The 27,556-nt window shown below is 40.0% G+C and overlaps 1 protein-coding gene across 1 annotated transcript; it reads right to left on the bottom strand.

The window, feature by feature from the left end:
* Nucleotides 1-454: 454 nt before the first annotated feature.
* RAD21L1 (RAD21 cohesin complex component like 1) lies at nt 455-27,342 on the bottom strand. Its single transcript, XM_058174636.1, has 12 exons — nt 27,234-27,342; nt 22,764-22,939; nt 21,703-21,832; nt 20,538-20,637; nt 18,263-18,366; nt 17,922-18,086; nt 17,211-17,309; nt 17,005-17,127; nt 12,626-12,855; nt 6,348-6,440; nt 4,892-4,969; nt 455-1,215 (listed from the first exon to the last, which is right to left on the bottom strand). Exons 2-12 carry the CDS (start codon nt 22,905-22,907, stop codon nt 1,027-1,029), a joined length of 1,455 nt encoding a protein of 484 aa, XP_058030619.1. The 5' UTR covers nt 22,908-22,939; nt 27,234-27,342; the 3' UTR covers nt 455-1,026.
* Between the last annotated feature and the right edge of the window lie 214 nt (nt 27,343-27,556).

The raw sequence follows: 27,556 nt of genomic DNA, 5'->3' as shown, positions 1-27,556 counted from the left end.
GATCTGGATGACTGAGAATCTCCACAAAGTGTTTTAGTTCAAGACGCTTCAGTGGAATTTGTAAATTTTCCTTTTGGACATTTCATTTCAGGGCTGATCTTCTTATGTGGAGTCAAGTTAATCTAGATTTTGTAACTTTGGGTCATTCCAAATTAGATATGAAAACAGGGCCAGTGTGATCTGATTTTTGAGACAGATCCTTTCCATCTTTCTAATACGTCAGCTGTTCAACAGTAGAACAGATTGCCTTAGGATGTTGCAGACTCTTCATCCCTTGGAGTCTTTAAAGGGAGGCTGGACAGAATTAGGCATGGATACAGCAGCAGTTGAAACTTGTCCTGCAGTTCTTATAATGACCAAATTAACCTTTTATGAAAAAACACTGTGCTTCTCTGTGGTGTTTCAGACATTTAATAAATTAAATTAAGACCACATTATAGTCCAAAGTTTTCAAGAACAAAATAACATACAGTAAAATCCACAGTTTAAACCAGCATGGATAAATATCGTAATTAGACACAGCTTAAAAACCTTTCCACATTAGTTCGTCATATTGTTACTCCCTCTGATGCTTTCTGCTGGGCAAATTATTTTATTTTATCATTTCATCCTTGTTAGATAAGAAGAAAAGAGCCAGCCAGGAGATTCAGATAAGGTCCAAGAGGAAGAGAAGGGAAGAACTGGCGTCCCACCTATATTATTTTTGGCTTGAAAAAGTGGAACTTTGGAGACAGCATCCTTGCTCCGTAACTAGCCCTTCCAGGGAATGCCTGAAAGAAGGCAGCTTGGTAAATAAGCACAAAGAACCAAAAATAAGCAAAATTAACGTGAAGAAACAAGTAGACCGTGTAACTTTTAATACTAGTTAAAAACCATCTTTTTCTTAAATTTCAGCTTGCGGCTTGGCTGCTACTTACAGCTTAATCATTGCTAGTTGTTTCTACTTGACTCAGAGAAGGGAGGTGAATTTTGCTTAAAGGGAGCACTTGGTTTCCAATCTGTGTTTCGAGGGGCCTTCTCTGGCCTTCAGAGAGTATGAAACCTGGGTCCCGCGGTCACTATAATGTCAGCGTAAGGAGCTGACTGGGCCAGCTCAATCGTTTGTTGTTTCTGGAGAACCAGCAAGCTGTAGAAGTTCTCTGCCACTTCTTTCTTGTTTTGGTCCTTGCAAAGGGAGAGAAAGCTGAACGATTTTGCTCCTTGTTGTTCAAAGTGCTGCGGGAGAGAACGAAATAAATAAATAACTGAGATGGATGTATTATGTAAATGTAAAGGTTCCCCTCATACATAAGTGCTAGTCGTTCCAGACTCTAGGGGGCGGTGCTCATCTCCGTTTTAATACTTCCACCTCTCACAATACTAGACAACACAGTATCAACAGTAGAAACCTTTAAATTTCTAGGTTCTATCATATCGCAAGATCTCAAATGGACAGCTAACATCAAAAACATCATTAAAAAAGGACAACAAAGAATGTTCTTTCTGCGCCAACTCAGTAAGCTCAAACTGCCCAAGGAGCTGCTGATCCAGTTCTACAGAGGAATTATTGAGTCTGTCATTTGCACCTCTATAACTGTCTGGTTCGGTTCTGCAACCCAACAAGAAAGACACAGACTTCAGAAGATAATTAGAACTGCAGAAAAAATAATTGCTACCAACCTGCCTTCCATTGAGGACCTGTATACTGCATTACTATTTACTAAATCTGCACTACTATTAAACTTCTCATAGTTCCCATCACCCATCTCTTTCCACTTATGACTGTATGACTGTAACTTTGTTGCTGGCAATCCTTATGATTTATATTGATATATTGACCATCAATTGTGTTGTAAATGTTGTACCTTGATGAACGTATCTTTTCTTTTATGTACACTGAGAGCATATACACCAAAGACAAATTCCTTGTGTGTCCAATCACACTTGGCCAATAAAAATTCTATTCTATTAATTACTTTTTGTCAAGCAAATTGTACCAGAAGGGAGTAGGCTTCAGATGGCTGATGCCAGAGGGATTGATGATTTTCCGGGAGGGCATTACGAAAAAAATTAGTACAATTGCGGAGGCTGCGGCCTACGTGGAGGAACACAAAGCCCTCCTGGAATTAGATGACCCAGGAGTTGAAGAAGGGGAGGTTATAGACCATGGGGAGGAGGCGGCTGCCGCTGTTGAGGCCCTGGAGTTGGGTCAGGCTGAACCCAGAGTTCTGAGATCCAAAACTAGGAAGTGACAATGATATTTGGTATTGTGTTGGTTTTCCTTATTCTCCTTTGTATGATATTCTGATTATTCTTGACCCTTCTTTATTGCGTATGTAAGATTGATAAACTTAGCTACTTCGTATCACCTGCTTGCCATATGGCTGTTGTATGTGTTTAAAATTTTGAGTAAAATTCTTATCTTGTATAAGAAAAATGAAAATTTACCATACCTGATATGTATTTGTATAAACCTTTTTTGACCAATAAAAACTTTTTGGATAAAAAAAAAAAAAAAAAAAAAAAATTCTATTCTATTCTATTCTATTCTATTCTATTCTATTCTATTCTATTCTATTCTAAAGCCGAACAGCCAGCGCTGCCCAAAGATGTCTCCGTGGTCATGTGGCTGGCATGACTAAACGCCAAAGGCGCACGGAATGCAGTTCCTGTCCCACCAAAGGTGGTCCCTATTTTTTCTACTTGCATTTTTACATGCTTTCGAAACTGCTAGGTTGGCAGAAGCTGGGACAAGTAACGGGAGCTCACTCCGTTACGTGGTGCTAGGGATTCGAACGGCTGAACTACCAACCTTTCGATCGACAAGCTCAGCATTTTAGCCACTGAGCCACTGCGTCCCTCTTGTATTTTGAGCGGAGGCTAATTCTTATCTGGAACGGACCACAAAGCAGCTTTATGAGAGAGGCTGTCTGCCTTTGGCGGTTCATACGGACCAAGATAGGAGAGAGTCTAAGTTGGAAGAACAAATGTGCAGAATTGGAAACAAAGTCCTAGGTTGTCAGGCATGTAGCCTCAAGGGGCAATCCACTGCTAAATCTGCTTCCACTCCCTTGCCCTTACGGAAGGGCCTGAAGACCTGGCTCTGCCAATTGGTTTGGAGGGGTCACTCATTCATTCTGGAGAGGGATAATAGATTAGATGATCCATCGCCATCCTGTTTATTGTTGGTCCAGTTTGCTATCCAATGGAATGTTTTAATTTGTAAAGCTTAACGTCTTAACATTTTTGTCCTAATTGCATTTAAGTAGCTTATGGGGCTTCTTATATGCAGGTAGTGTTAGACTTACGACCACAATTGAGCCCAAAATTTCTGCTACTAAGCCAGACAGTTGTTAAGTGACTTTTGCCCCTTTGTATGGCCTTTCTTGCTACTATTGTTAAGTGAATCCCTGCAGTTAGTTGTCAAGTTAGCAACACGGTTGTGAAGTGAATCTGACTTCCACATTGACTTTGCTCGTCAAAAGGACACAAAACAGTGATCCCATCATGCCGGGACACAGCAACCGTCATAAATGTGAGTCGGTTGACCATGAGGAGGCTGCAACGATCATTAAGTGTGGAGAACAATCATCAGTCACTTTTTTGGTACCTTTGTAAATTTGAACCGTCACATTCGAAGTTACAACGGCACTGAAAGAAGTGATTTAATGACCATTTTGCATGATTGTTGCAGCCTCCCTATAGTCAGTTGATCAAAATTCAGATACTTCCCAATGGAATATATTATTTATGACATCTGCAGGGTCCCAGAGTCACGTGATCACCTTTTGTGACTTTCTGACAAGAAAGGCAATGGGGAAGCCAGATTCACTGAACGCCCTTGTTACTAACTTAACAGCTGCAGCGATTCTCTTAACAACGGTGGCAAGGAAGGTCGGAAAATGGAGCAAAACTCACTTAACAACTTGTCTGGCTTTGCAACGGAAATTTTGGGCTCAATTGTGGCCGTAAGTCGAGGACCACTTGTATGAATATCTGAAGAGATCCGCAAATCATTTCAACTGAATGTTGGGGAAAGGGTAGTGCAAGTCAGCTGGTATAAGGATAAACTATTCTTTTTGCCCTCTTGATTTTTGGTTCAGAAAAAGGATAAGGATGAGTCACTGGCAGTTTAGGAATAAGAGCTGGCTAGAATTACAGCCTGGGTAAAATGATAAAGACCGGCTTAACATGAGGTTGGATTATATTGCTAAAACACGCGATCTGCCCTTTCATGAAGAGCTTTGGCTTGAGCCTGGAGCACAGCAAAGAGGATAATTTTACAGAAATAGAATGGCAAATATGACAAACATCCCTTTGATTTCAAGGAACAGATTCAGGGTATGCAGGATCTGTTTTTTTTTCTGAAAAATTCTTCATGGTCTAAAATGAGAAGATGAAGCAATGTTGTTTTAGATAGTCTTAGATTTAATCATGTGCTTAGATATCGAATGTATTTATATTAATATGTCCATGAATGTTATATAGTCTTTTCTGTCATTGTTTCTGCCTTTTCCCAATTCACATTTAATTTGCTTTAATCACCATAGTATATTAAGAGTTTTTCCTTCATTCTTATTGTTTTCTATATGTTATTATTATAAATTTATAAACAAATTTATAAATATATAAACAACTTGCCTGCAGAAGTTGTAAATGCCCCAGCACTGAAAATGTTTAAGACGATGTTGGATAACCATCTGTCTGAGATGGTGTAGGGTTTCCTGCCTGGGCAGGGGGTTGGACTAGAAGGCCTCCAAGGTCCCTCCCAACTCTGTTGTTGCTGTTGTTATTATTATTATTAAATATATATTTTAAAAAAAGTTTCACATCCTTTTAAATTGGAGTTATCAGGCCATTTCAGTGATAAAATAACATGAAGAAAGGTTTATTATGTTTGATAATATCTTACCCGGAAAGTATTTAATAGCTTTAATGTTCTTTTACTTCTTCTTTGTTCTTCATTGTCCAAATTACTTGTCTGGGATCCCTGTATCGCAGATCAAAACAATTACTTATTGATAAAATTCACCTGAATGAAGATAAAAGGCAGCATAAAAAATAAAGAATAGACATAGCTCATATATGACTTCCCAAGCCTTGTCTTCTAGTTATCATCCTCTCTAGGAAATTTCACTATGAACATTTGTTCTACATAATTGATTTGGCAAACCAAACCACATAACTAAATTTGCTCTGCTTTAATAAAGTTGATGAAATGTATCAGTAAAACTGTCCATGAAACATAGAACTATCAGAGGAGTTATCTAATTTTTTGAAGCTCTATCTGATTATTTTTAAAGGGCTTTTTAAAAAATGAAATAAATTGCAACGCACAATGAGCAAAGAATAATGCACATCAAATTCAAATCAAAAGTACAAAATTAAAATTTACTATTCCACTATCCCCCAGTGTGCAAAAAAACTAATTCAAAGAAAGCATTAGAAACATACAACTCTCCAAAAAAAACATACCTCCAAAAGACACTTTTCCTAATGGATGAAAATTGAGTTTACCCCATGGCACCTCTCGGCCACCCTCTCTATGCTGCATTCCTCATGCACGCTCCCTGACCCACATGGTGACCCTTATGTACCACTATGCTCCCTTCCCAACCCTTAACCCCTTAACCCCTTACCTTACTATGCAGCACCTTTCACACACACCCTGCACCTCTCTTGTGCACTCCCGCACATCCTTCCCCATCCTCTGTCCCTCCCCTCACTTTCTCCCCCATCTAGCAGCAGTCACCTGTCCTGTGGGCCTGAGTCATGCAACTCCCTATTAGCTTCCCCACTGACTTTGGTTGTGGGAAGTGATCAGGAAGTTGCATTGCCTAACGGTGGGATTGACAATAGCAACCGGGAGTGCATGGAGTGCTAAACTTAGTGACGGACGGAAAGAAGGGCTAGGGAGAGGTATGTGGGTGGGGGAGGCTTACCCCAGTGATTTCTGATCTTCCCTCCTGGCCTTGCCTTTTGAGTTTCTGGGGAAGCCTGCATGCAAAGTTGCAAGTTGTGATCTTGTGATCACTGGGGTGCTTGGCGATCGGTTCTGGAAACGGGTTGCCAAATATCCAGATCACAATCATGCGTCTGCGGGGTATGTATGTGTGTGTGTGTGTGTGTGTGTGCTGGGATGGCCAGAACTCCAAGGAACGATCTTAACCACCATTCATCTAGTGTTGTCTTTGCTTCCAATGGCCACTGAATGAACGGCTGTAAATCGAGGACTAGCTGGAACGGAAAGATCTTTGAAATTTTTTTTTCCCCATTCAGAAAAGGGCCCATTGTCCAGATTCAGATTGTCCCACAAGTGCTACATGGTCACTATTCGGTAGTGAAGTTTAGATGATTGTAAACATTACATTTCCCAAGACAGCTTTCTCGTTTTCGGATTCTTGTTGTACTGAAGATGGTAAAAGGTCATCGGACAAAGCAGACACTTCGTTAACTGATTCCTGGAATTAAAGGAAGAGGGGGGGAGAGAATGGATCTGCATCAGTTCTGTTCTGCTCCTGTGTGAAAATGAATGATTAAAATGGAGTCTGTATTTCTGTGTTGAATTTTATATTTCACAAAGAAGAAGAAATAATGAGAAAATAAGGGAAGGTGCAAGTGACAACCTACCCTATTGCAAACAATTCTGTTTCAGGCAATTCTTAATTAGAAACACAGACTATTATGACTTCTTTTTTTTTCCTGAGATTCTTCACCCCCCCCTTCAGTATACTGAGAATGTTGAACTGAAGCTATAAAATCCCTATTCAACTGGATAGCTTATCACCTCACTGGATAATTTGAGATCAAACTTTATCTTTTAATCCAACCAGAGGATTAACATCATGATAAAACGGGGCTGGAAAAGCCATATAATCATTCCTGGAGGCAATAAATCCCATTTATTTGGGCATTTGTGAATGAAATTATGTAGCCCATAACATTTATGAACTGTCTCTTTACCAAATTTACATTTTAACTGTTTGCTCAAACTTGTTACGAATTTTAATGCTGTTAAGTCATCATGAACTATACTTTGATATGGGAAAAGCTAGAAATAGATACTTTAATAATTAAATATAAATAACTACTCAATTAAGTGATAGTACCAGATAAGCTTGTGATTTCTAAAAGTTAAGTAGAGAAGGATTTGGCTAATATTTGTAAAAATACTAACCAAATAGGAATAAATAGGACCCAGATAGGAATGAAATTTGGAAAGTCAAAAATATATCCGTCTCATTCCTGTTCAAGAGTGTGATGGAATTTTAGACTTCTGTGATGTTAACTATTAACATTTTAGAAGTTTTAGGAGGATTAAACTGTAATTTGTCAACTTTGTAAGAAGTCCAGTTTACCCATTTTGATGGAAATACACCTAGTGCCTAAACATATTAAAGCTTAATTTGTTCTGACTTACCATAGTTATAAAAACTGTACTGTCATCCCTTTCATTTCTGCTACTTTGTAACACAGATTCTTTTTGGGGATAAATTTTGTTCTGCTGTATATTTAAACTTTCTGCTATTGATAGTTCTATATTGATAATAAGAGAAAGTAGTTAATTCTTATCCAATGTACTTACCAATTAATTGCCATTACCAATAAATATTCATTTGCATATAATCTCAGTTTATACTATTTAAATTTTGAAATTTCCAATGTGTCCAAATTGCAGTTCACCATATTCTAGTCAAATGTTTAAGAATTTTTTTTCACGAAACAATGAGGTGCCACTTATGAAGTCTTTATTCCCATCATCTTTACTAAATAGAGAAAAAATGTAAAACAAATGCAGTAAAAATGTAAAGAAAAATGTGGAGGACCTAAATTTAACAACTAACACAATGTTACCAATAACCCAGCTCCCTGCTTCCCCTGGTACCACTTCAAGATACTTTTTTGTAAAAAAAAGTTCTTCCATCTTTCAAAATTATCCTCAGTTGTAATTTTATATTCTTTAGGTAAACATGATCACCCTAGCCACTTTGGGTTATTTTATTCACATTAGTTTGGCAGATTTGATTATATAAGAGTTCTCCACTCCTCTGAATGCAACAAAATACCTTATGCCACCAGACTAGAAATCCTGGGTTTAGAAAATTTGGAACTCCGCCGCCTTCGATATGACCTGAATTTAACTCATAGAATAATCTGTTACAATATCCTTCCTGTTGAAGACTACTTCAGCTTCAATCGCAACATTACACGAGCACACAATAGATTTAAGCTTAATGTGAACCGCTCCAATCTTGACTGCAGAAAATATGACTTCAGTAACAGAGTTATTAATGCCTGGAATGCACTACCTGACTCTGTGGTCTCTTCCCAAAATCCCCAAATTTTCAACCAAAAACTCTACTATTGACCTCACCCCATTCCTAAGAGGTCTGCAAGAGGCATGCATAAGAGCACCAACGTGCCTACCGTTCCTGTCCTAATGTTCCCTTTGATTGTATCCAATTCGTATAGTTTTTCTTTTTTATACATATGCTTATATATCGTATAGTTATTTCATGCTTACGCTTACATATACTATTGTGACAAAATAAATAAATAAATAAAATAAATATTCCTGTGAATATTTATTTATTTAGAACAAACAAACAAATATATATATATTTATTTAGAACAAACAAGTCAGTTCTAGAGGAGATCAACCCTGACTGCTCTTTAGAAGGTCAGATCCTGAAGATGAAACTCAAATACTTTGGCCACCTAATGAGAAGGGAGGACTCACTGGAGAAGAGCCGAATGATGGGAAAGTTGGAGGGCAAAAGCAGAAGAAGGGGATGGATGGAGTGGCTGGATGGAGTCACTGAAGCAGCAGGCATGAGTTTAAATGGACTCCAGAGGATGGTAGAGGACAGGAAGGCCTGGAGGAATGTTGTCCATGGGGTCGCGATGGGTCGGACACGACTTCGCAACTAACAACAACAAAAATTCCTGTGTTCCTTTAGATGCTCTTCAAACTGATCTAAACTGAAGAAAAGGTTGAAAATATTTTTTTTTAAAAAAATATAAGCTTTATTTTTTCTTAACAATGGACTTAATTCTTTGAAATAACATAAAGATGTAACCCTTGCTACAGGTAGTCCTCGATTTAAGACAGATCACTTAGCGTCTGAAGTTGCAATCTATCTGAAAATGAGAACTTATGACCGAATCCAAAATTCTGATGGTTGCCCCGCCTCCTCATGGTCATGTGACCAACTTTGGAAGCTTGGAAGCACAGCCACATTTATGACTGTTTGCAATATCCTGCGGTCACTCAACAACATTTTATGATACCTTTGTGGAAAACTGGTGCTTGCTTCCATCTTTTGGCAAAACCGAGCCCACAGCAAACAATGGGCTTGCACTTATGACTGCTGTGGTTGCTTAACAACTGCAAAAATGGTCACATGATGAGAGAGGGAGGGAGGGAGGGAGGGGGAAGGGGGAGAGAGACAGAGAGAGAGAGAGGAAAGAGGGTAATAGCACTATCGCTTAAGGCTTATATACCACTTCACAATGCTTCGCAACTCTCTCTAAGCCTCTTGCTGCCAACAATCCTGGTCCTCATTTTACCCCCCTCAGAAGGATGGAAGGCTGAGTCAACCTTGAATGGTTAGGATCGAACTTCAGGCTGTGTGCAGAATTAGCCTGCAATGCTGCATTCTGGGAGGGAGGGAGGGAGGGAGGGAGAGAGAGGGAAAGAAACAGTGAGAGACACAGAGATAGAGATAAGACACAGGTAGATAGCCATAGCATTTAGACTTATGAAGTATTTAGACTTCACAGTGCTTCATAGCCCTGTTTTTACCCTCTGCACATGTGCAGAAGAGGTGCGCATGAGCGTAGCGATCGCGTGCACACGCTGACATTTCCAATCCGGTAGCAAAGGTAAGTGCATTTTACCCCTGACGTGAGGAGAGCAGAGGTGAGAATGCAGATGGAAGCCATATATTCTAGAAGTTGTATCTGGACTGGGCAGATTTGGGTTCAAGTCCTGCTTCAGTGATCGAGGTCACTGGACGATTTTGGATAAATGTTTCTCTCTCAGCCCAATCAACCACGCAGTTTGTTGTGAATGTAACATTCAGGGGAACACTGGAAAACTACTTTAAGATCTCAAAGAAAAGATAGGCAATTACAGGAAGTCCTCGACTTACAACCATTCATTCAGTGACTGTTTGAAATTACAATCGCATTATGACATTTACAACCATTGCAGCATCCCCAGAGTCACATGATCAAAATTCAAATACTTGGCAACCGACTCCTATTTATGACAGGAGCAATGTCCCAGCTCATGTGACCCACTTTTGCAACCTTCTGACAAGCAAAGTTAGTGGGGAAGCCAGATTCACTTAACAGCTGTGTTACTAAGTTAACAACTGAAGTGATTCGCTTAACAAGAAAGATTATATAATGGAGCACTTAACAAATGTCTTGTTTAGCAATGGAAATTTTGGACTCAATTAGAGTCATAAGTCGAGGACTACCTGTAATGATATTAAAGAATTGTAAGGGGGAAAAAAATCTAGATTCCTGCCTGGGGCAGTTTGTTGTTTGCTTCTTTCTTCAGTCTTTTGTTGCCATTTTTTTTTCCGAGTCTCGACACATTTAGCAAACAGCTGCAAAAAAACCCACAAATTAACTCAAGGTAATTTGATAAATCTTACATTGCTTAAGCTTTTTGTTGCTACAGAAAGCTTTCTATGGCTACCGAGCAATGTTTAATTCATAATTAAATATGTCTAGGTATATAGCTGTCAAGCTATTTCAAATGTGAGCCTTCACGTAAACTGCAATCTGTTTTTTAATCTTTCCAAGAAGCTCTTTATTACTCTACAAAGTGATCCCTCTGTTCAGCTGGATCAATTTAGAAATAGTTTTGCCCCGGGAATCTATCAATTAGGTTTCATTATAGTTGCTGCTGGACTATAACCATTGACTACGCTGGAAAAAGCATGTCAAGTGCCAGGACTATACTAAAACAGGAAGGAAAAAAATAGCCAATCATTTCCTGGCATGATATCATTTGGAAAAAGGACTATACAGGTAGACCTCGACTTACAACAGTTCACTTAGTGACCATTTGAAATTACAAGGGCACTGAAAAAATTAACTGATGAACATTTTTCATACTTATGTTACAGGAGCCCCAAGGTTAGATAATAAAAATTCAGACACTTGGCAACTGACTCATATTTGTGACGGTTGCAATGTCCCGGAGTCATGTGATCACATTTTGTGACAAGCAAAGTCAATGGGGATGCCAGATTCACTTAACAACCATGTGACTGACTTAATAGCTGTGGCAAAAAAGGTCGTAAAATGGGGTCAAAATTCATAAGAACTGCCTTGCTTAGCAACAGAAATTTTGGACTCAATTTTGGTCATATATTGAGGACTATCTGCATTTTAATAGTACAGTGTACCACCCTCAGCCATGGAAGGTCCCTGGGTGATTTTGGGCCAATCATTGCTCTTAGTTAAACCTGTATCAGGATGCTATCTTAGAGAAAAATGGGAGAAGAGAGCAGAATATACCGCCTTGAACTCCTGAATAAAAGCCAGGATATACATCTAACAGTCATATTTGATATGTATAAAGTTAAACCAGGCAGAAAAAAATTCACATCTATTGAGGCTTTAATTGCTCTTCCAGCAAAGGACAATCTCACCAATTCCGATCATTAAACACTAACTTTCACTCTTAGTATTCATCAATTACATCAGGGGTCTCCAACCGTGGCAACTTTAAGACTTGTGGATTTCAACTCCCAGAATTCCCCAGCCAATTTGAGCTATGTAAACTACAATTTTAAACATGTGAACCTGCAAGCAGCAAATTGTGTGTGTATATTTGTATGTCTAACACACAGTCTCAGATGTTTTTTAAAAATGGCTCTAATCCAAAAAGGCAAAGGAAGGGAGGGAGGGAGGGAGAATGAAAAAGAGTGAGATTGAGAGAAAGAGAGGAAGGAAGGAAGGAAGGAAAGAAGGAAGGAAGGAAAGAAAGAAAGAAATGATACAATTCCCCAGTCCACAAGTCTTAAAATTGCCATGTTTGGAGATCCCTGAATTAGACATACTGTAAATTTCTAAGCAGAGGCCCAATATTTGGCAATACTTCAAGGAAATAAAAACGGTGGTGTATAAAAGTAAATGCCTGTATCATTTTTCCACAGTATCTAATTAAATGTCCAGGAAATCCCGTAAGTAACCCTTAAGAACTCACTCTTAATTTTGACTCCCCTGTAACTGAAGAGTCAGTTTGATGTAACGGTTAAGGCATCAGGCTTAAAACTGGGTGACTCTGAGTTCTAGTCCTGCCTTAAACATAAAGCCACCTGGGTGATCTTGGGCCAATCCTTTTCTCTCAGCCCTAGGAAGGCGGCAATGGCAGACTATGTTGGAGAAACGTTTCCAAAACCCTGCAGGAATTAGTTCAGGAACTTACCAGGAGATCAAAAATAGTGCTGAAGGCACAAAAAAACCCAAATAGCCATAATGAGAAACTCTTCACTTGGTCTTCACCTGCCCTCTACCCATCATTTAAATCTATGAAACCATCTAGGATGGTGAAGGCTTACATATGCCTGCTTTGTGTTATACAGCAATAATGAAAATAGCATATAAGGCCCTAAATTGTTACCTTCTGCAGATCTTCACTTAAGAAAGGCTGGGTGGGTCTGGTCAGAAGTTTGTCTACGCTGCCCAACTCTTCTAAAACCATCAGCTTCCTGGTTGGAGGTGCGATATGCAAGCTAGTTAGTGTATCCTCGTAACTTGTAAGCTGCTTTTGCATGGTAGCTTTGCTGAGCTGCTTCACCGTGTCAACAAGTAACTTCCTTTTCTTTTTACTTCTTTGTTTCTTTAGGAGAGCTACATACAAGAGACGTACACAAAGGACATGTTACATGCTAACCAGGGAGTGCTAAGCAGATAATAATCAGATTGTATTAATCCATATTTATCTTTGCAGGGCTAATAAAATGTTGGCATTGTGCAAAGAACCTTCCACCTTGGTTTTTCCATACAAATACATATATTTATTTTGTTCCAAGATAAAGTTAAAATACAAAACTCCCTCCCCCAAAAGTGGTTGAGGGGTGGGCACTGATCTAGACCTCTCTGGTAGGTTCAGATCTGGTCATGAGGTTAAACCAATGGCCCCCAAGCTTTTGGGGACCAGTTTCCTGGAGAGAGGTTTTTCTGCAGACTGGAGGGGTTGTGTTTCGTGCACTGCCTGCATCCCATAGATGGGGCGTCGCTTGTTTGCGCAGCCTGGTTTCTGGCACACTGCGGCCTGGTGCCAGTCCACAGCACCAGGAGTTTTGGGGACTTCTGAGGTAAACCACACTGGTCACTCTCATGAAAGACTTGGGGTTGAGCTTAAATGGAGATGGTGAGACTATTTTTATCCTCCTTCCATTTCCAGTTACTCAACAGAATATCCTTTTGGGTTTCCTACGAAGGTTGGGAGTTGGGGCAAGGTGCTATAGTGTTCTGAACCTACCTGAGTGGGCAAGTCCAGCTGGTAGCATTTAAATTAGTGTAGAGGAGTACCGGTATAGACAGGTTATCCTCCATTTACAATCATTAATTTAGAATAGAATAGAATTTTATTGGCCAAGTGTGATTGGACACACAAGGGATTTGTCTTGGTGCATATGCTCTCAGTGTACATAAAAGAAAAGATACCTTCATCAAGGTACAACATTTACAACACAATTGATGGTCAATATATCAATATAAATCATAAGGATTGCCAGCAACAAGTTATAGTCATACAGTCATAAGTGGAAAGAGATTGGTGATGGGAACTATGAGACGATTAATAGTAGTGCAGATTCAGTAAATAGTTTGACAGTGTTGATGGAATTATTTGTTTAGCAGAGTGATGGCCTTCAAAATTAAAATGGCAGTGAAAGTTGATTTATGACCATTTTTTACATGACCTTTGCAGCATCCCCATGGCCTCGTGATCAAAATTCAGCTGCTTGGCAATTGACTCATATTTATGACAATTGTGATGTCCTGGCATCGGGTGATCCCCTTTTGCGACCTTCTGACCAGCAAAGCCAAAGGGGAAGCCAGATTCACTTAACAACCATGTGACTCACTTAACTGCAACTTAGCAAGGAAAAGTTTGGGCTAAATTGTCGTCGTAATTAGAGGGCTACCTATAGATAGACTACCTACCTGTAGCAGGAATTCAACACCCATTACATAAACACCAACTGAATAGGAATAGAATAGAATTTTATTGGACAAGTGTGATTGGACACACAAGGAATTTGTCTTGGTGCATATGCTCTCAGTGTACATAAAAGAAAAGATACGTTCATCAAGGTACAACATTTACAACACAATTGATGGTCAATATATCAATATAAATCATAAGGATTGCCAGCAACAAGTTATAGTCATACAGTCATAAGTGGAAAGAGATTGGTGATGGGAACTATGAAACGATTAATAGTAGTGCAGATTCAGTAAATAGTCTGACAGTGTTGAGGGAATTATTTGTTTAGCAGAGTGATGGCCTTCGGGAAAAAACTGTTCTTGTGTCTAGTTGTTCTGGTGTGCAGTGCTCTATAGTGTCGTTTTGAGGGTAGGAGTTGAAACAGTTTATGTCCAGGATGCGAGAGATCTGCAAATATTTTCACTGCGCTGTTAAAGGGAAGAGGGAGTAGGAAAGAAACTCAAGAGTGCTCTGCCTTATTTCTCTTTGCTCTAAGGTCCCAAAGGTGCTTTTTTTTTTCAGAGGCAACTGGACTTTCTTGTTTTTCTTTTTGAAGAGGTTTCGCTTCTCATCCAAGAAGCTTCTTCAGCTCTGATTGGATGGATGGGGGAGGAAATGGAAGGATTTATGGACATAAATCTGGACAATTGCATTCTTTTATGTAGTAGAAGATTCAGCAGTCCATCTGCATTTAAAAGACAAAGGTCGCTCTTTTGAAGACAGCAAAAGTCCACATTTTGGACAGAGAGGACTGTTGGTTTGAAAGAGGGGTCAAAGAGGCCATCTGTGTCCAAATTGAACAGCCCTCCCTCAACGGGGGTGGGGTGGGGTGGGGAATATGACATCATCTATCTCCAGTCTACAACATGGTCCTTTCAATAGAATAGAATAGAATTTTTTATTGGCCAAGTGTGATTGGACACACAAGGAATTTGTCTTTGGTGCATACGCTCTCAGTGTACATAAAAGAAAAGATACGTTCGTCAAGAATCATAAGGTACATCACTTAATGATAGTCATAGGGTACAAATAAGCAATCAGGAAACAATCAGTATCAATATAAATCGTAAGGATACAAGCAACAAGGTTACAGTCATATAGTCATAAGTGGAAAGAGATTGGTGATGGGAACGATGAGAAGATTAATAGTAGTGCAGATTTAGTAAATAGTTTGACAGTGCTGAGGGAATTATTTGTTTAGCAGAGTGATGGCGTTTGGGAAAAAACTGTCCTTGTGTCTAGTTGTTCTGGTGTGCAGTGCTCTATAGCGTCGTTTTGAGGGTAGGAGTTGAAACAGTTTATGTCCAGGATGCGAGAGATCTGCAAATATTTTCACTGAGCTGTTAAAGAGAAGAGGGAGTAGGAAAGAAACTCAAGAGTGCTCTGCCTTATTTCTCTTTGCTCTAAGGTCCCAAAGGTGCTTTTTTTTTCCAGAGGCAACTGGACTTTCTTGTTTTTCTTTTTGAAGAGGTTTCACTTCTCATCCAAGAAGCTTCTTCAGCTCTGACTGGATGGGTGGGGGAGGAAATGGAAGGATTTATGGACATAAATCTGGACAATTGCATTCTTTTATGTAGTAGAAGATTCAGCAGTCCATCTGCATTTAAAAGACAAAGGTCCCTCTTTTGAAGACAGCAAAAGTCCACATTTTGGACAGAGAGGACTGTTGGTTTGAAAGAGGGGTCAAAGAGGCCATCTGTGTCCAAATTGAACAGCCCTCCCTCAACGGGGGTGGGGTGGGGAATATGACATCATCTATCTCCAGTCTACAACATGGTCCTTTCAATAGAATAGAATATAATTTTTTATTGGCCAAGTGTGATTGGACACACAAGGAATTTGTCTTTGGTGCATACGCTCTCAGTGTACATAAAAGAAAAGATACGTTCATCAAGAATCATAAGGTACATCACTTAATGATAGTCATAGGCTACAAATAAGCAATCAGGAAACAATCAGTATCAATATAAATTGTAAGGATACAAGCAACAAGGTTACAGTCATACAGTCATAAGTGGAAGGAGATGGGTGATGGGAACGATGAGAAGATTAATAGTAGTGCAGATTTAGTAAATAGTTTGACAGTGCTGAGGGAATTATTTGTTTAGCAGAGTGATGGCGTTTGGGAAAAAACTGTCCTTGTGTCTAGTTGTTCTGGTGTGCAGTGCTCTATAGCGTCGTTTTGAGGGTAGGAGTTGAAACAGTTTATGTCCAGGATGTGAGGGGTCTGTATCCTTCCATCCCCCACCATCCAGTCAGAACTGAAGAAGCTTCTTGGATTAGGAGCGAAACGTCTCCAAAGAATAACCAGAAAAGCACCTTAGGGACAACCATGACCTGGATGACTGAGAATCTCCACAGACACTTTGGTATAAGGTGTTAGGGGTTGGTGAAGGAGAGAGAATGTCTGTTAGGTTTTCAAGGTTCTGATATGCTCTAACAAAGAACAGATTCCCAGTAAGTCTGTTTCTTCAGCTGGCTTACTTTAGGAGCTGAAAACTGGCGAATTAGATTTAGATTTACTATTGTAATTAATTATATTTTATTTTGAACTGTGTTTTGTAATTTCTGTAAGCTGCTTAGAATTTGGTTTCAGGCAGTAGACAAATCCTATGAATAAATAAACAAATGAATGTAACAAGGACAATCCTTTTTTAGAAAATAAAGAAGACTAAGAAGAGATGACCACTTCTGTTGAAAAAAATGTTTCCAGTGAAATGCTTTTCTGGGTGTGTCATCACTTCTACATTGCATTTTTATTCCAGACAGAAACAAACAATTCTAACCTGGATCAACAATAGGAGGAAGAACAAAGCCGTCTTCCTCACTGCGCAATAACGTTGTTTCATTAAGTTGGTGATGTCTTGTTTCATGGTTAGATACATCCTGGTTTGGATCCAAAGTAGGTTCTGCCGATTCAGACAATCACAGAGTTAGGAGTAATTTTTAGAAGCATTATTCACACTAGTAAAACAGTTTAAAGTAAACTCACCTTTTCTGTTATCAGCTGGATCTTTGGAGGGTAAAGGAAGTTCCTCTTCCATGTCAAATATTGCAAGGAGGCCATTCTGGTCAGTTCCAAGAACATCATCTTAAAAAAATAATTATAGTATATATATATATATATTTTAAAAAACCCTATTTTTATGTACATAGTGCCATATTTTATACAGGTAGTCTCCTCGACTTACAACCATTTGTTTATTAACTGTTTGAAGTTACAATGGCACTGAAAAAAAGCAATTTATGACCAGTTCTCACACTTTTACTTTATGACTGTGGCAGCATTCCCATGGTCACATGATCAAAATTTGGGCACTTGGCAACTGGCATGTATTTACGACAGGTGCACCATCCCAGGTCATGTGGTCAATGTTTGCGACCTTCCCAGTCGGCTTCTGACAAGCAAAATCAATGGGAGAAAGCCAGATTCACTTAACGACCACATGACTCACTTAACATCTGCAGTGATTCGCTTAACAACCATGGCAAAAGGACGTAAAATGGAGCACAAGTCATTTACCAACTGCCTTGCTTAGCAATAGAAATGTGGGCTCAGTTGCAGTCTAAGTCGAGGACTATGTAGAGAAAAGCAAAAACTTTACTAGAACGTAACAAGGTTGCTAAACTTTTTGGTAACTTATGCACATCTTAGAAAATCTATTGGTCAGCTATAGTTAGACTGGATTTTGTTTATACCTACCAATCATATCTCTTCCAGCTCCTTCATCTCCAAATCCATCATACTCTAATGCAATTTTGTCTCCAGTTAAATTCGAAGAACTGTGATCAGCCAGGAGACTGACGGAGCTGTTTATTAAACTGTCACTGAAAAAGCTAGCATGCCTTGGAATTTCAATTTCTTCATCTGTGAGAAACACATATGAATAACTCAGCTACGTTTATATATCTCGGCAATATAAATACTTTGCAGTGAGTTAAAATCAATTGCTTATAAAAACTGAACCCAGAATGCAACTTTTGAAAATGAAATAAAAACCCTTTGTATTTTGATTTATGAGGGAAAAAGAGTTGCAGCCTCACCAAAATTGCCCCCACTGAGAACATTCAGCCCATAAAATTCTGTCAATGTGATGTCCTCAATTTTGCTCTGGTGCAGTGTAAAATGTTGGGCGACCTCAATGGCACTATTGGAAAAGAAGAAAATGAACTGAAGAGTTTTAGGAAATGCTACATAACTGGACCATAACGTCCTAATTCACAAAACGTATCCGTATAATATTTTAATATATTTGGCCCTAATTAAATTGCACTTCTACAGCCTATCACTTACTACTGCATAAAGGAATTAAGAAATGGTTAGTAGCACAGATTTAGCAACAATGGATGCCGGCACCCCGATTCAGTCAGCTGCAGCCGCGGCTGGCTGTTGGTGGCGAGTTACTGGCCCCAAAGGATAGGGTGCGCAACTTAGGTGTCCTCCTGGATGATCGGCTGTCGTTTGAAGATCATTTGACGGCCGTCTCCAGGAGGGCCTTCCACCAGGTTCGCCTGGTTCGGCAGTTGCGCCCCTTCCTTGATCGGGATGCCTTATGCACAGTCACTCATGCGCTCGTTACCTCTCGCTTGGATTACTGTAATGCTCTCTACATGGGGCTCCCCTTGAAGTGCGCTCGGAGGCTTCAGTTAGTCCAGAATGCAGCTGCGCGGGTGATAGAGGGAGCTACACATAGCTCCCATGTAACACTGATCCTGCGCAGGCTGCACTGGCTGCCTGTGGCCTTCCGAGTGCACTTTAAGGTGTTGGTTATGACCTTTAAAGTGCTCCATGGCTTAGGACCTGGGTACTTACGGGACCGCCTTCTGCTACCACATGCCTCCCACCGACCCATACGCTCCCATAGAGAGGGACTTCTCAGGGTGCCGTCCGCCAAACAATGCCGGCTGGCGGCCCCCAGGGGAAGGGCCTTCTCTGTGGGGGCGCCCACACTCTGGAACGAGCTTCCCCCGGGTTTACGTCAATTACCTGACCTTCAGACATTTCGTCGCGAACTGAAGACACATCTCTTTATTCGCGCGGGGCTGGCTTGAATTAGATTTAATGTGAAATTTTATCAATTTTTTAAACGGGGTTTTTTAGTATGGAAATTCTTAATTTCAGGCTAATTTAAATAAGTTTTTTTAAAACGGTATTTTAATCTGTATATTGTATTGTTTTATCTTGCCTGTACACCGCCCTGAGTCCTTCGGGAGAAGGGCGGTATAAAAATCAAATAAATAAATAAATAAATAAATAAACAAGGGCTGCTTCAGTTACTACATTCATCTGTCTTCATCTCTCTTAACAACTATAGCCAGAAATGGTTGTCCAATCTCTTCTTAGATGAACTACAGTATAACTATATAAAATTGTGGATTTTCCAGGCAAGGAGACACAGTAGTTCAAATTCATCACCATAAAAATAAAATTTATAATGGGGAAGGACCTGAAGTACAGGTAGTTCTCAACATACAACCACAATTGAGCCCCAAATTTTTGTTGCTGAGACAATTGTTAAGTGAATTTTGGCCTATTTTACAAACTTTCTTGCCACAATCGTTAAGCAAATCTCTGCAGTAGTTAAATTAGTAACACTGTTATTAAGTGAATCTGGCTTCCCCATTGACTTTGCTTGCAAGAAGATGGCAAAGGTGATCACACGACCCCAGGAAACTGCAACCATCACGAGTCAGTTGCCAAATATTGGATCACATGAAAATGGGGATGTTGCAATGATTGTGAGAAAAATTACCACTTTTTTCAATGCCATTGTAACATTGAGCGGACACTAAATGACTACCTGTAGCAGAGAAAGAGGATTGTGTTTTTGTTCCTCCACATGTATTATGCAGAAGCAGGCAAGAGCCATGATGGCGCAATGGTTAAAGTGCAGTACTGCAGGCTACTTCTGCTGACTGCATTTGACAGTTCAAATCTCACCAGGTTCAAGGTCGACTCAGCCTTCCGTCCTTCCGAGGTTGGTAAAATGAGGACCCAGATTGTTGGGGGGAAATATGCTGACTCTGTAAACAGCTTAGGGAGGGCTGTAAAGCACTGTGAAGCAGTATGTAAGTCTGAGATGTCAAACTCACGATGACACATTGTCACATGATGTATCGCAACTTCTACCCCTTCGCTAAATTGAGGGTGGGCGTGGCCAGTGCATGGCACATCTGGCCCATCAGCCGTGAGTCTAAGTGCTATTGCTATAAAGTTTTGAGTGATTCACCATCCCTGAGAAAAGGGAATTCAGAAGGAATTCACTCCCTTTTCACTTGCTCTATTCTTAGCAATAAGCAAACGTTGGAAAATATTTACTTCGTGTCTGGAAGTTGGGTGTCAAAATCATAAAACTCTTCAGGCAGTGTGATGGCATCATAATTAGCCTCAGAATTTCCTTTTGGAAGGTCAACAAGCCCTAAAAAAATACATAATGGAAGATTAACTGTGAGATGATGTAGCTTTATATATCCTGCAAGATAAAAATAGACAGGTATTTGAAGGCATCCAGCAAATGTATTAACATTTTTTTTAATTTTTACCTTGTAGTCATTAATTATATGGTAGAAAATATTACTTCATTTGTCAATTGAATAAGACCATTACAATTACAAAAATATTCTGCTGCTAGGGCAATTATATTCAGAAATACGCTCCATTGTAGATTTTGGAAATTACTTCTACTTTGGTTTTTAGAATTGCAATCTCTAAATGAAGTAGTTTATGATGATCCACTACTTGTCTGAAATGATATACAGCAGGGGTAGTCAACCTTTTTATACCTACCACCCACTTTTGTATCTCTGTTAGTAGTAAAATTTTCTAACCGCCCACCGGTTCTACAGTAATGTGCCATGTATCATTGTCTGCACATGCCTCTCGCACATCATGGATTGGGTTTGGGGGGGGGCACTGGCTACCAGCTCTGCTTGTCTGTTACAGCTGGGTGGTGTAAGGGGAGATGTGTGAGCTATTCTGGGATGAGGCTCTTTTGTTTTTCGGTCACACTATAGCGCCATTTAGTTTCACTTATGTAATGTGAACTAAACTTATGCGCGGGCGATACAAATAGTATATTTTCAGAAATTTAAATTGTCACGGAGAATTTTATGAAAACCTAATGAAAATGTTTTTAAATAATGCTATGGATTTTTTTTAAAGTCAATTAAATTAAAAAAAAGGAAAGTGTTTCAGTATCGGACAAAACCCCTACCGCCCACCATGAAAGCTGGAATGCCCACTAGGGGGCGGTAGGGACCAGGTTGACTGCCACTGGTATAGAGTCTCCTGCTTGAGCAGGGGGTTAGACTAGAAGACCTCCAAGGTCCGTTCCAGCTTTATTCTGATTCTGATCTTGAGACTGCCTTTCAAGTATCTTATGAATCCCAAATCCTTGTGAACCACTTGTTTTGTTTTCAAAAATTAAAGCCCTTTTTTACCATTAATAAGCTGCTTGTTAATAATAAGTAGCGGAAAATCATACCTGGTTGAAAAGTTGATTGCATTTTAAGTAAGGCTTCACTGCAGTCTGTCAAAAGATACTTGGTTTTTCTGTGATAAATCCTCACCACTCCTAGCAAAAGGTGTCCCAAGGTACGAAGAGCAATTTTAAACTGGGGGAGGGAAAGTTGGTATTATTTATGGGAAAGATCACAATAGAATTTTCCTGGTTCTCATTTTTCTTAAAACCAGTCCAAGAGAGTAGCTAATGGTATCCCAATGGGAAGAGAGGGCATCACTTTTGGAAAATACTGGGTTAATCTTGTTGTGCTTAGGCATGAATGAATGATTTTGGGCCATTCACCAGGAGACTTGGAGTTCTAGTCCCACTTTAGGCATGAAAGACAGCTGGGTGACTTTGGGCCAATCACCAAGGGAAAGTGAGTTCTAGCCCCACCTTAGGCATGAAAGCTGGCTGGGTGACTTTGGGCCAATTATCAAAAGACAGTGAATTCTAGTCTTGCTTTAGGCATGAAAACCAGATGAGTGACCTTTAGGGCAATTACTCTCAGTCCACCTCACAGGGTTGTTGTTGTGGGGAAAATAGGAGTATTAGGAATGTTTGCTGCCTTGAATTACTTATAAAGGCAGGATAAAAATGAAATAATTAAAAATGACTCCATTTGCAGAGGCTGAAAGGGGTAATTTAGACCAATGAGTCCAAGCTCTTTAGTACAGGAATCCAATTTAACACATCCCTAACAGTTGGCTGTCTGCTCTGGATATATATCTAGTGAAAATATCTCTCTGGATAATTGGTTCTACCACAGAACTGCTCCTATTGTTAGGAACTGTTTCTTGATCGTAAGCTAGAATCTGCCTTCCTGTAACTTAAAAACATTATTCTATATCTTACATACTGAGGTGATAAAGAGTTCTTGACTTTCTTTGGTGTAACAATCCTTTTTAGTTTTGTTTTTTCTGAAAGACTAAACATATCCAGATCTTCAAGGTCTTGCTATAGAACTTCATTTACAATGCCACACCCAGTGCTGAATAAAAATAGGAGACATTACTTTTGGTGACATTTTATGAGAGCCATACCTTAGGGGAGAGCATTTTTTCAATGGTAGCTTCTAAATTGCATTCAAATATATGAGCCTTTGTGACTTTCTTATCCCAGTGAGCAGCCAGCCATATCTTGGACAAAGGCCCACGCTTATTTATAAGCAGATGCATGTAGAACATTTTGCCAGAAATCTGTTCCTTTACTTGGCAAGCTAGAGGGAAGAAAATATTTTAAATGTTGAACACATCGGTTTTTTGTAATTTTTCAAAGCTAAAATAAAAAAATGGCAATCTTAATTTGAAATAAATGATTTGCAAAAAAAGAGGAAACCCTTTCACTTGTATTTTCATGTTTTCATGCTTCAAGTTCTTTTAATCAAATGCATGACTTGTGTACAGTCTAGGTAACTGCTTAAAGTACTATTGGCTACTTGCATTTAGGATACATAATCTATATTGTTATAATGAATCTGTCTTCGTGCAACATTTATGTATTGAAACAGTTTCCAAATCAAACTAATAATATTGTTACTGAAAAACATAATTAGTTTTGGCAAAGTGAATATATTGAAACAATGTTTTCCTTGCTTCTGTCGCAAAAATAAGAAAATTGTTGTTTTCTCAATGAATTTCAGTTTATTTGAAATGTGAGTCCAATTTTATTCATGTGGCTTTAAGTAAGTAACTACAATAATCAAACATATTATGGTGTGCAAACATTTGTTTTTAGAAACCATGAAGAAAATACACACAAGAAATGAAATACAAGATGAGACTTCTGGGAGAGGTTTTTTAAAAAAAATAATCTTAAAGATACAGATGTAAGAATAGTTTGGGATGCAAGCAAAGCTTTCATGAGGTCACTTTATATAACATACAAGTAAACTCAAAACGAAGAGCTACCTATTTGGGGTAAGATAAAAAGAAGAAAAGAGTTAAAGAAATTTCCAGAGAAGACACATATTTCTGAACATATTAAGCTTCTCCAGCACTTTTCAACAGGAAAAGTTGGAGCTTAGTTGATAGTTGTTTAAGATGGCTGAATCAAGGGATGGTTTCAGAATAGGAGCACCATTACGTCTTTTAAAGACCAGGCCTGTTCCTTCGTCTGTGGTCCTTGTTAATAATTTAAATATATTTGCATAAAAGACCACAACCTCCAGTGAGCTTCTGGTGAGGCTTCAAGGCAAACTAGATATCCCCAGAGGAGTGGAGACAGCATTGCAGTGGATATAGGTGAATTTTGGCTAGCAAATTCTCTCTGGAAATAGGAGATATCATGAAATTGCCCATTTCTACTCTGGACAGTTGCTCCTTGTGAGTTGTTGTTTGGTCGCCAAGTCGTGTCCAACTCTTGCAACCCCATGGACCATAGCATGGCAGGCTCCCTTGTCCTCCACTGTCTCCTGGCATTTGTTTAAATTCATGTTTATTCATGGCACTATCTAACCATCTCCTCCTTTGCCATGCTGCGCAAAAATTTTGGTGCTCGGCAGAAAAATCATTTGCATTTTTTATGTTGCACTAAATCAGGTGTCCCGAAACTACGACCCCTGGGCAGGATACGTGCAATGAACGCTTGTGTTTTGCAGAGTCTCCCCCACTTCCGGGTCTTTTATTGCGGGTCGGAGTGGGGGCAGAAAATCCAACTTGGGGTCAGCCTCCTGGTGCAGGGCTTTGGGCGAAGCGCCGCTGGTGGCAAAGAGCCAAAGGGCCTTGTTCCAGTGGGACTGTATCGTGGCCTTGCACTGGCTGACCATCTGAGCCCGCTGAGCCTCCAGGCACCGGTACCTGGCCTTGCACTCCCGCAGGTCTTCCCTCTGCTTGTTCGGAGTCCTCAATGAGGTGTTTCTGCTGAGCCTCCTTCTCGGTCAGACGCAATTTGAACTGAGCTGTTTTGCCAACTCTTTCTCGTGGTGGCTGCTTAGGCTCCAACAACTGCTTCCTGTTGGGGCCCTAAGGAGCCCAGGCGGAGAGGTGAGGAGTCACTGGGAGGGGAGGGGCGAGTAGAAGCTGGCGAGGTGCCCGTCAACGTGAGTGACATCAAATTGGCCACGTCCACCCAGTCACATGACCACCTAGCCACGCCTACCCAGCTGGTCATTAGTAAATGATATTAGTGGTCCGCGGGATTTAAAATTACGAATTTAGGGCTGGCTTGAAATCATTAGTAATTTTAATTGGGGTATATCATAGTTTTATTTTTGTTTTTAAGTTTTACATTTGGCCAAATTGAATTAGTTTTTTAAATATATTTTTAATTTTATATTATATGTATAACTGTGTTTTATCTGGCTGGAAACCGCCCTGAGTCCTTTGGGAGAAGGGCGGTATAGAAATCAAATAAATAAATAAATAAATAAAGTGGTCCCTGAGGTCCGAAAAGTTGGTGACCCCTGGACTGGAAGACCTCCAGGCTCCCTTCTAGCCACTAAGATTCCATAATTCTAACTAAAGAACATTCCTTATGTATAAACACGGTTAACAAATGAGCTGTTCATTTGTTGGAAGTTTTCAAGGAAAGATCGGTCCCACCATTCGTTTTCAGGTGGAATAAAGATTCCTGCCTTGAGGCAGGGGGTCAGACTAGAAGACTAGCCTAAGTGTTTTAACTTAATTTTAATTCAATTTTAATGTATTAATTTATTTATAATTTTAAATGTTAAGGGTTTTGAGGACCATAAGGGGCGTGCATAAGCGCACAAACGTGCCTACCGTTCCTGTCCTATTGTTTTTCTTTTCTTCTTTCTATATATATGCTTATACCTCCTTATATTTACCCATATATGTTTATATACTATATAATCTTTTGTATGATTCCTACATATATTGTTGTGACAAAATAAAATAAATAAATAAATAAATAAATAAATAAAATATCGGTCTATGACCGTTTTAGTTAATTAGGCCTATTAAATATTTCGTTTTAAATGTATTTTAAATTTGGGATTTATACTGTGTATTTATGTGTTTTAAATAAGGCTCCTGAGTCCTTCGGGAGAAGGGCGGTATAGAAATTTAATAATAAAAATAATAATAAAGACCTCTGAGGTCCCTTCCAGCCCTAGGATGACTTTTTTTTTATAATTTTTATAATTATAAATTTGTCAGCCATCTCACAGGACAGCAACTCTTTGGGCAGTTTTATAAATTTTATACTATAAAATCAATCTCTGGTGATGGAGGCACATAAAAAAAAGGGATCAGCTTGTGAGGAAAGACGAGAAAGTAAAATAAGCTCTACCAAAAAAAAAAAAAAAAATTAGAACACGGGATGTGTGTATTTCGGGAGAGGAATCCACCCAGATTAACTTCCCCCAGGGGACTCCATATCCCATCATCCTCAGCCAGGGAAGAAGATAGAAAAGCTGCGGAAGGAAGCCTGAGGGACGGTTTTGGGGTTTTTTGTTTTTTTCCCCCTTCCTTCCTTCCCTTATTTGCCCAATTATTTCCTCTCTCGGCGGTAAAAATCGGATTAACGAAGGAAGCAAAGGCACTTGCTGAGGTGAATCGTTTCGAAATCCTGTCCTTCAGGGAGCAAAAAGGCAGAGAAAGTCACTTGCACGCGAGGGGGAAAAACAAACAAACAAACAAGCAGGATTTAATTAGTTGTATAGACTTTTAAGCATAAAAAAAATTCTCCTCAGGCGTTTTACAAGCCAGCTCTCACCTCCGGAATCTTCCCGCCCAAAAGCGCAAGCGAAGAGCGCATGCGTGTTTCTAAAAAGCCAAAGAGCGCCTCCCCGCGCTGGATTTAATATATTGCCGAGACCCGACGCGCACGCGCAGATGATTGCTGAGGCGAGTCGAGAGAAAGAGGCCGGATGAAAGGAAGGAGGGAGGGGCAGGAGGAGGAGGAGGAGCCTCGGGCTGTAATATTCGAACGGGGCGGGCGGGGCCTGAATGACGTCACCCAACTCCGAGTGTATTACAATCTTATTATACTATAGTTTATTTTGTGGCTAATTGTTAAGAAATGCCCGTATCAAGAGACGTTCGTTATGCAAATTAGGAAGACTGAAATAAGAGTAGAGTGGACAGTGGTGAAATCCAATTTTTTTTACCACCGGTTCTGTGGGCGTGGCTTGGTGGGTGTGGCATACTCCACGGGAGGGATACTGCAAAATCCCCATTCCCTCCCCACTCCTGGGGGAAGAATACTGCAAAATCCCCATTCCCTCCCTACTCCAGGGGAAGGATATTGCAAAATCCCCATTCCCTCCCCACTCCTGGGGGAAGGATACTGCAAAATTCCCATTCCCTCCCTACTCCAGGGGAAGGATATTGCAAAATCCCCATTCCCTCCCCACTCCTGGGGGAAGGATACTGCAAAATCCCCATTCCCTCCCTACTCCAGGGGAAGGATACTGCAAAATCTCCATTCCCTCCCCACTCCAGGGGAAGGATACTGCAACATCCCCATTTTCTCCCCACTCCTGGGGGAAGGATACTGCAAAATCCCCATTGCCTCCCCAATCCTGGATGCTGCAAAATCTCCATACCTACCCCATTCTGGGGCCAGCCAGAGGTGGTATTTGCCGGTTCTCCAAACTACTCAAAATTTCCGCTACCAGCTGGCTTTCATGGCTAGGGCAGAACTAGAACTCATCATCTCCTGGGGATTGTCCCAAAATTAACCAGTTGGCTTTTATGGCTAACAAAAGCGGGCTGGGTGACTTTGGGCCAATCACCAGGAGATGGTGAGCTCTAGTCCCGCCCTAGGCATGAAAGCCAGCTGGGTGATTTTGGGCCAATCACGAGGAGACAGTGAGTTCTAGTTCCGCCTTAGACATGAAAGCCAGCTGGGTGCCTTTGGGCCACTCCCTCTC

The sequence above is a fragment of the Ahaetulla prasina genome, chromosome 3 (assembly GCF_028640845.1).
Source record: "Ahaetulla prasina isolate Xishuangbanna chromosome 3, ASM2864084v1, whole genome shotgun sequence".
NCBI classification, from domain to species: domain Eukaryota; kingdom Metazoa; phylum Chordata; class Lepidosauria; order Squamata; family Colubridae; genus Ahaetulla; species Ahaetulla prasina.
The sequence above is the reverse complement of the archived record's forward strand: the minus strand, read 5'-3'. Positions and strand labels throughout refer to the sequence as shown.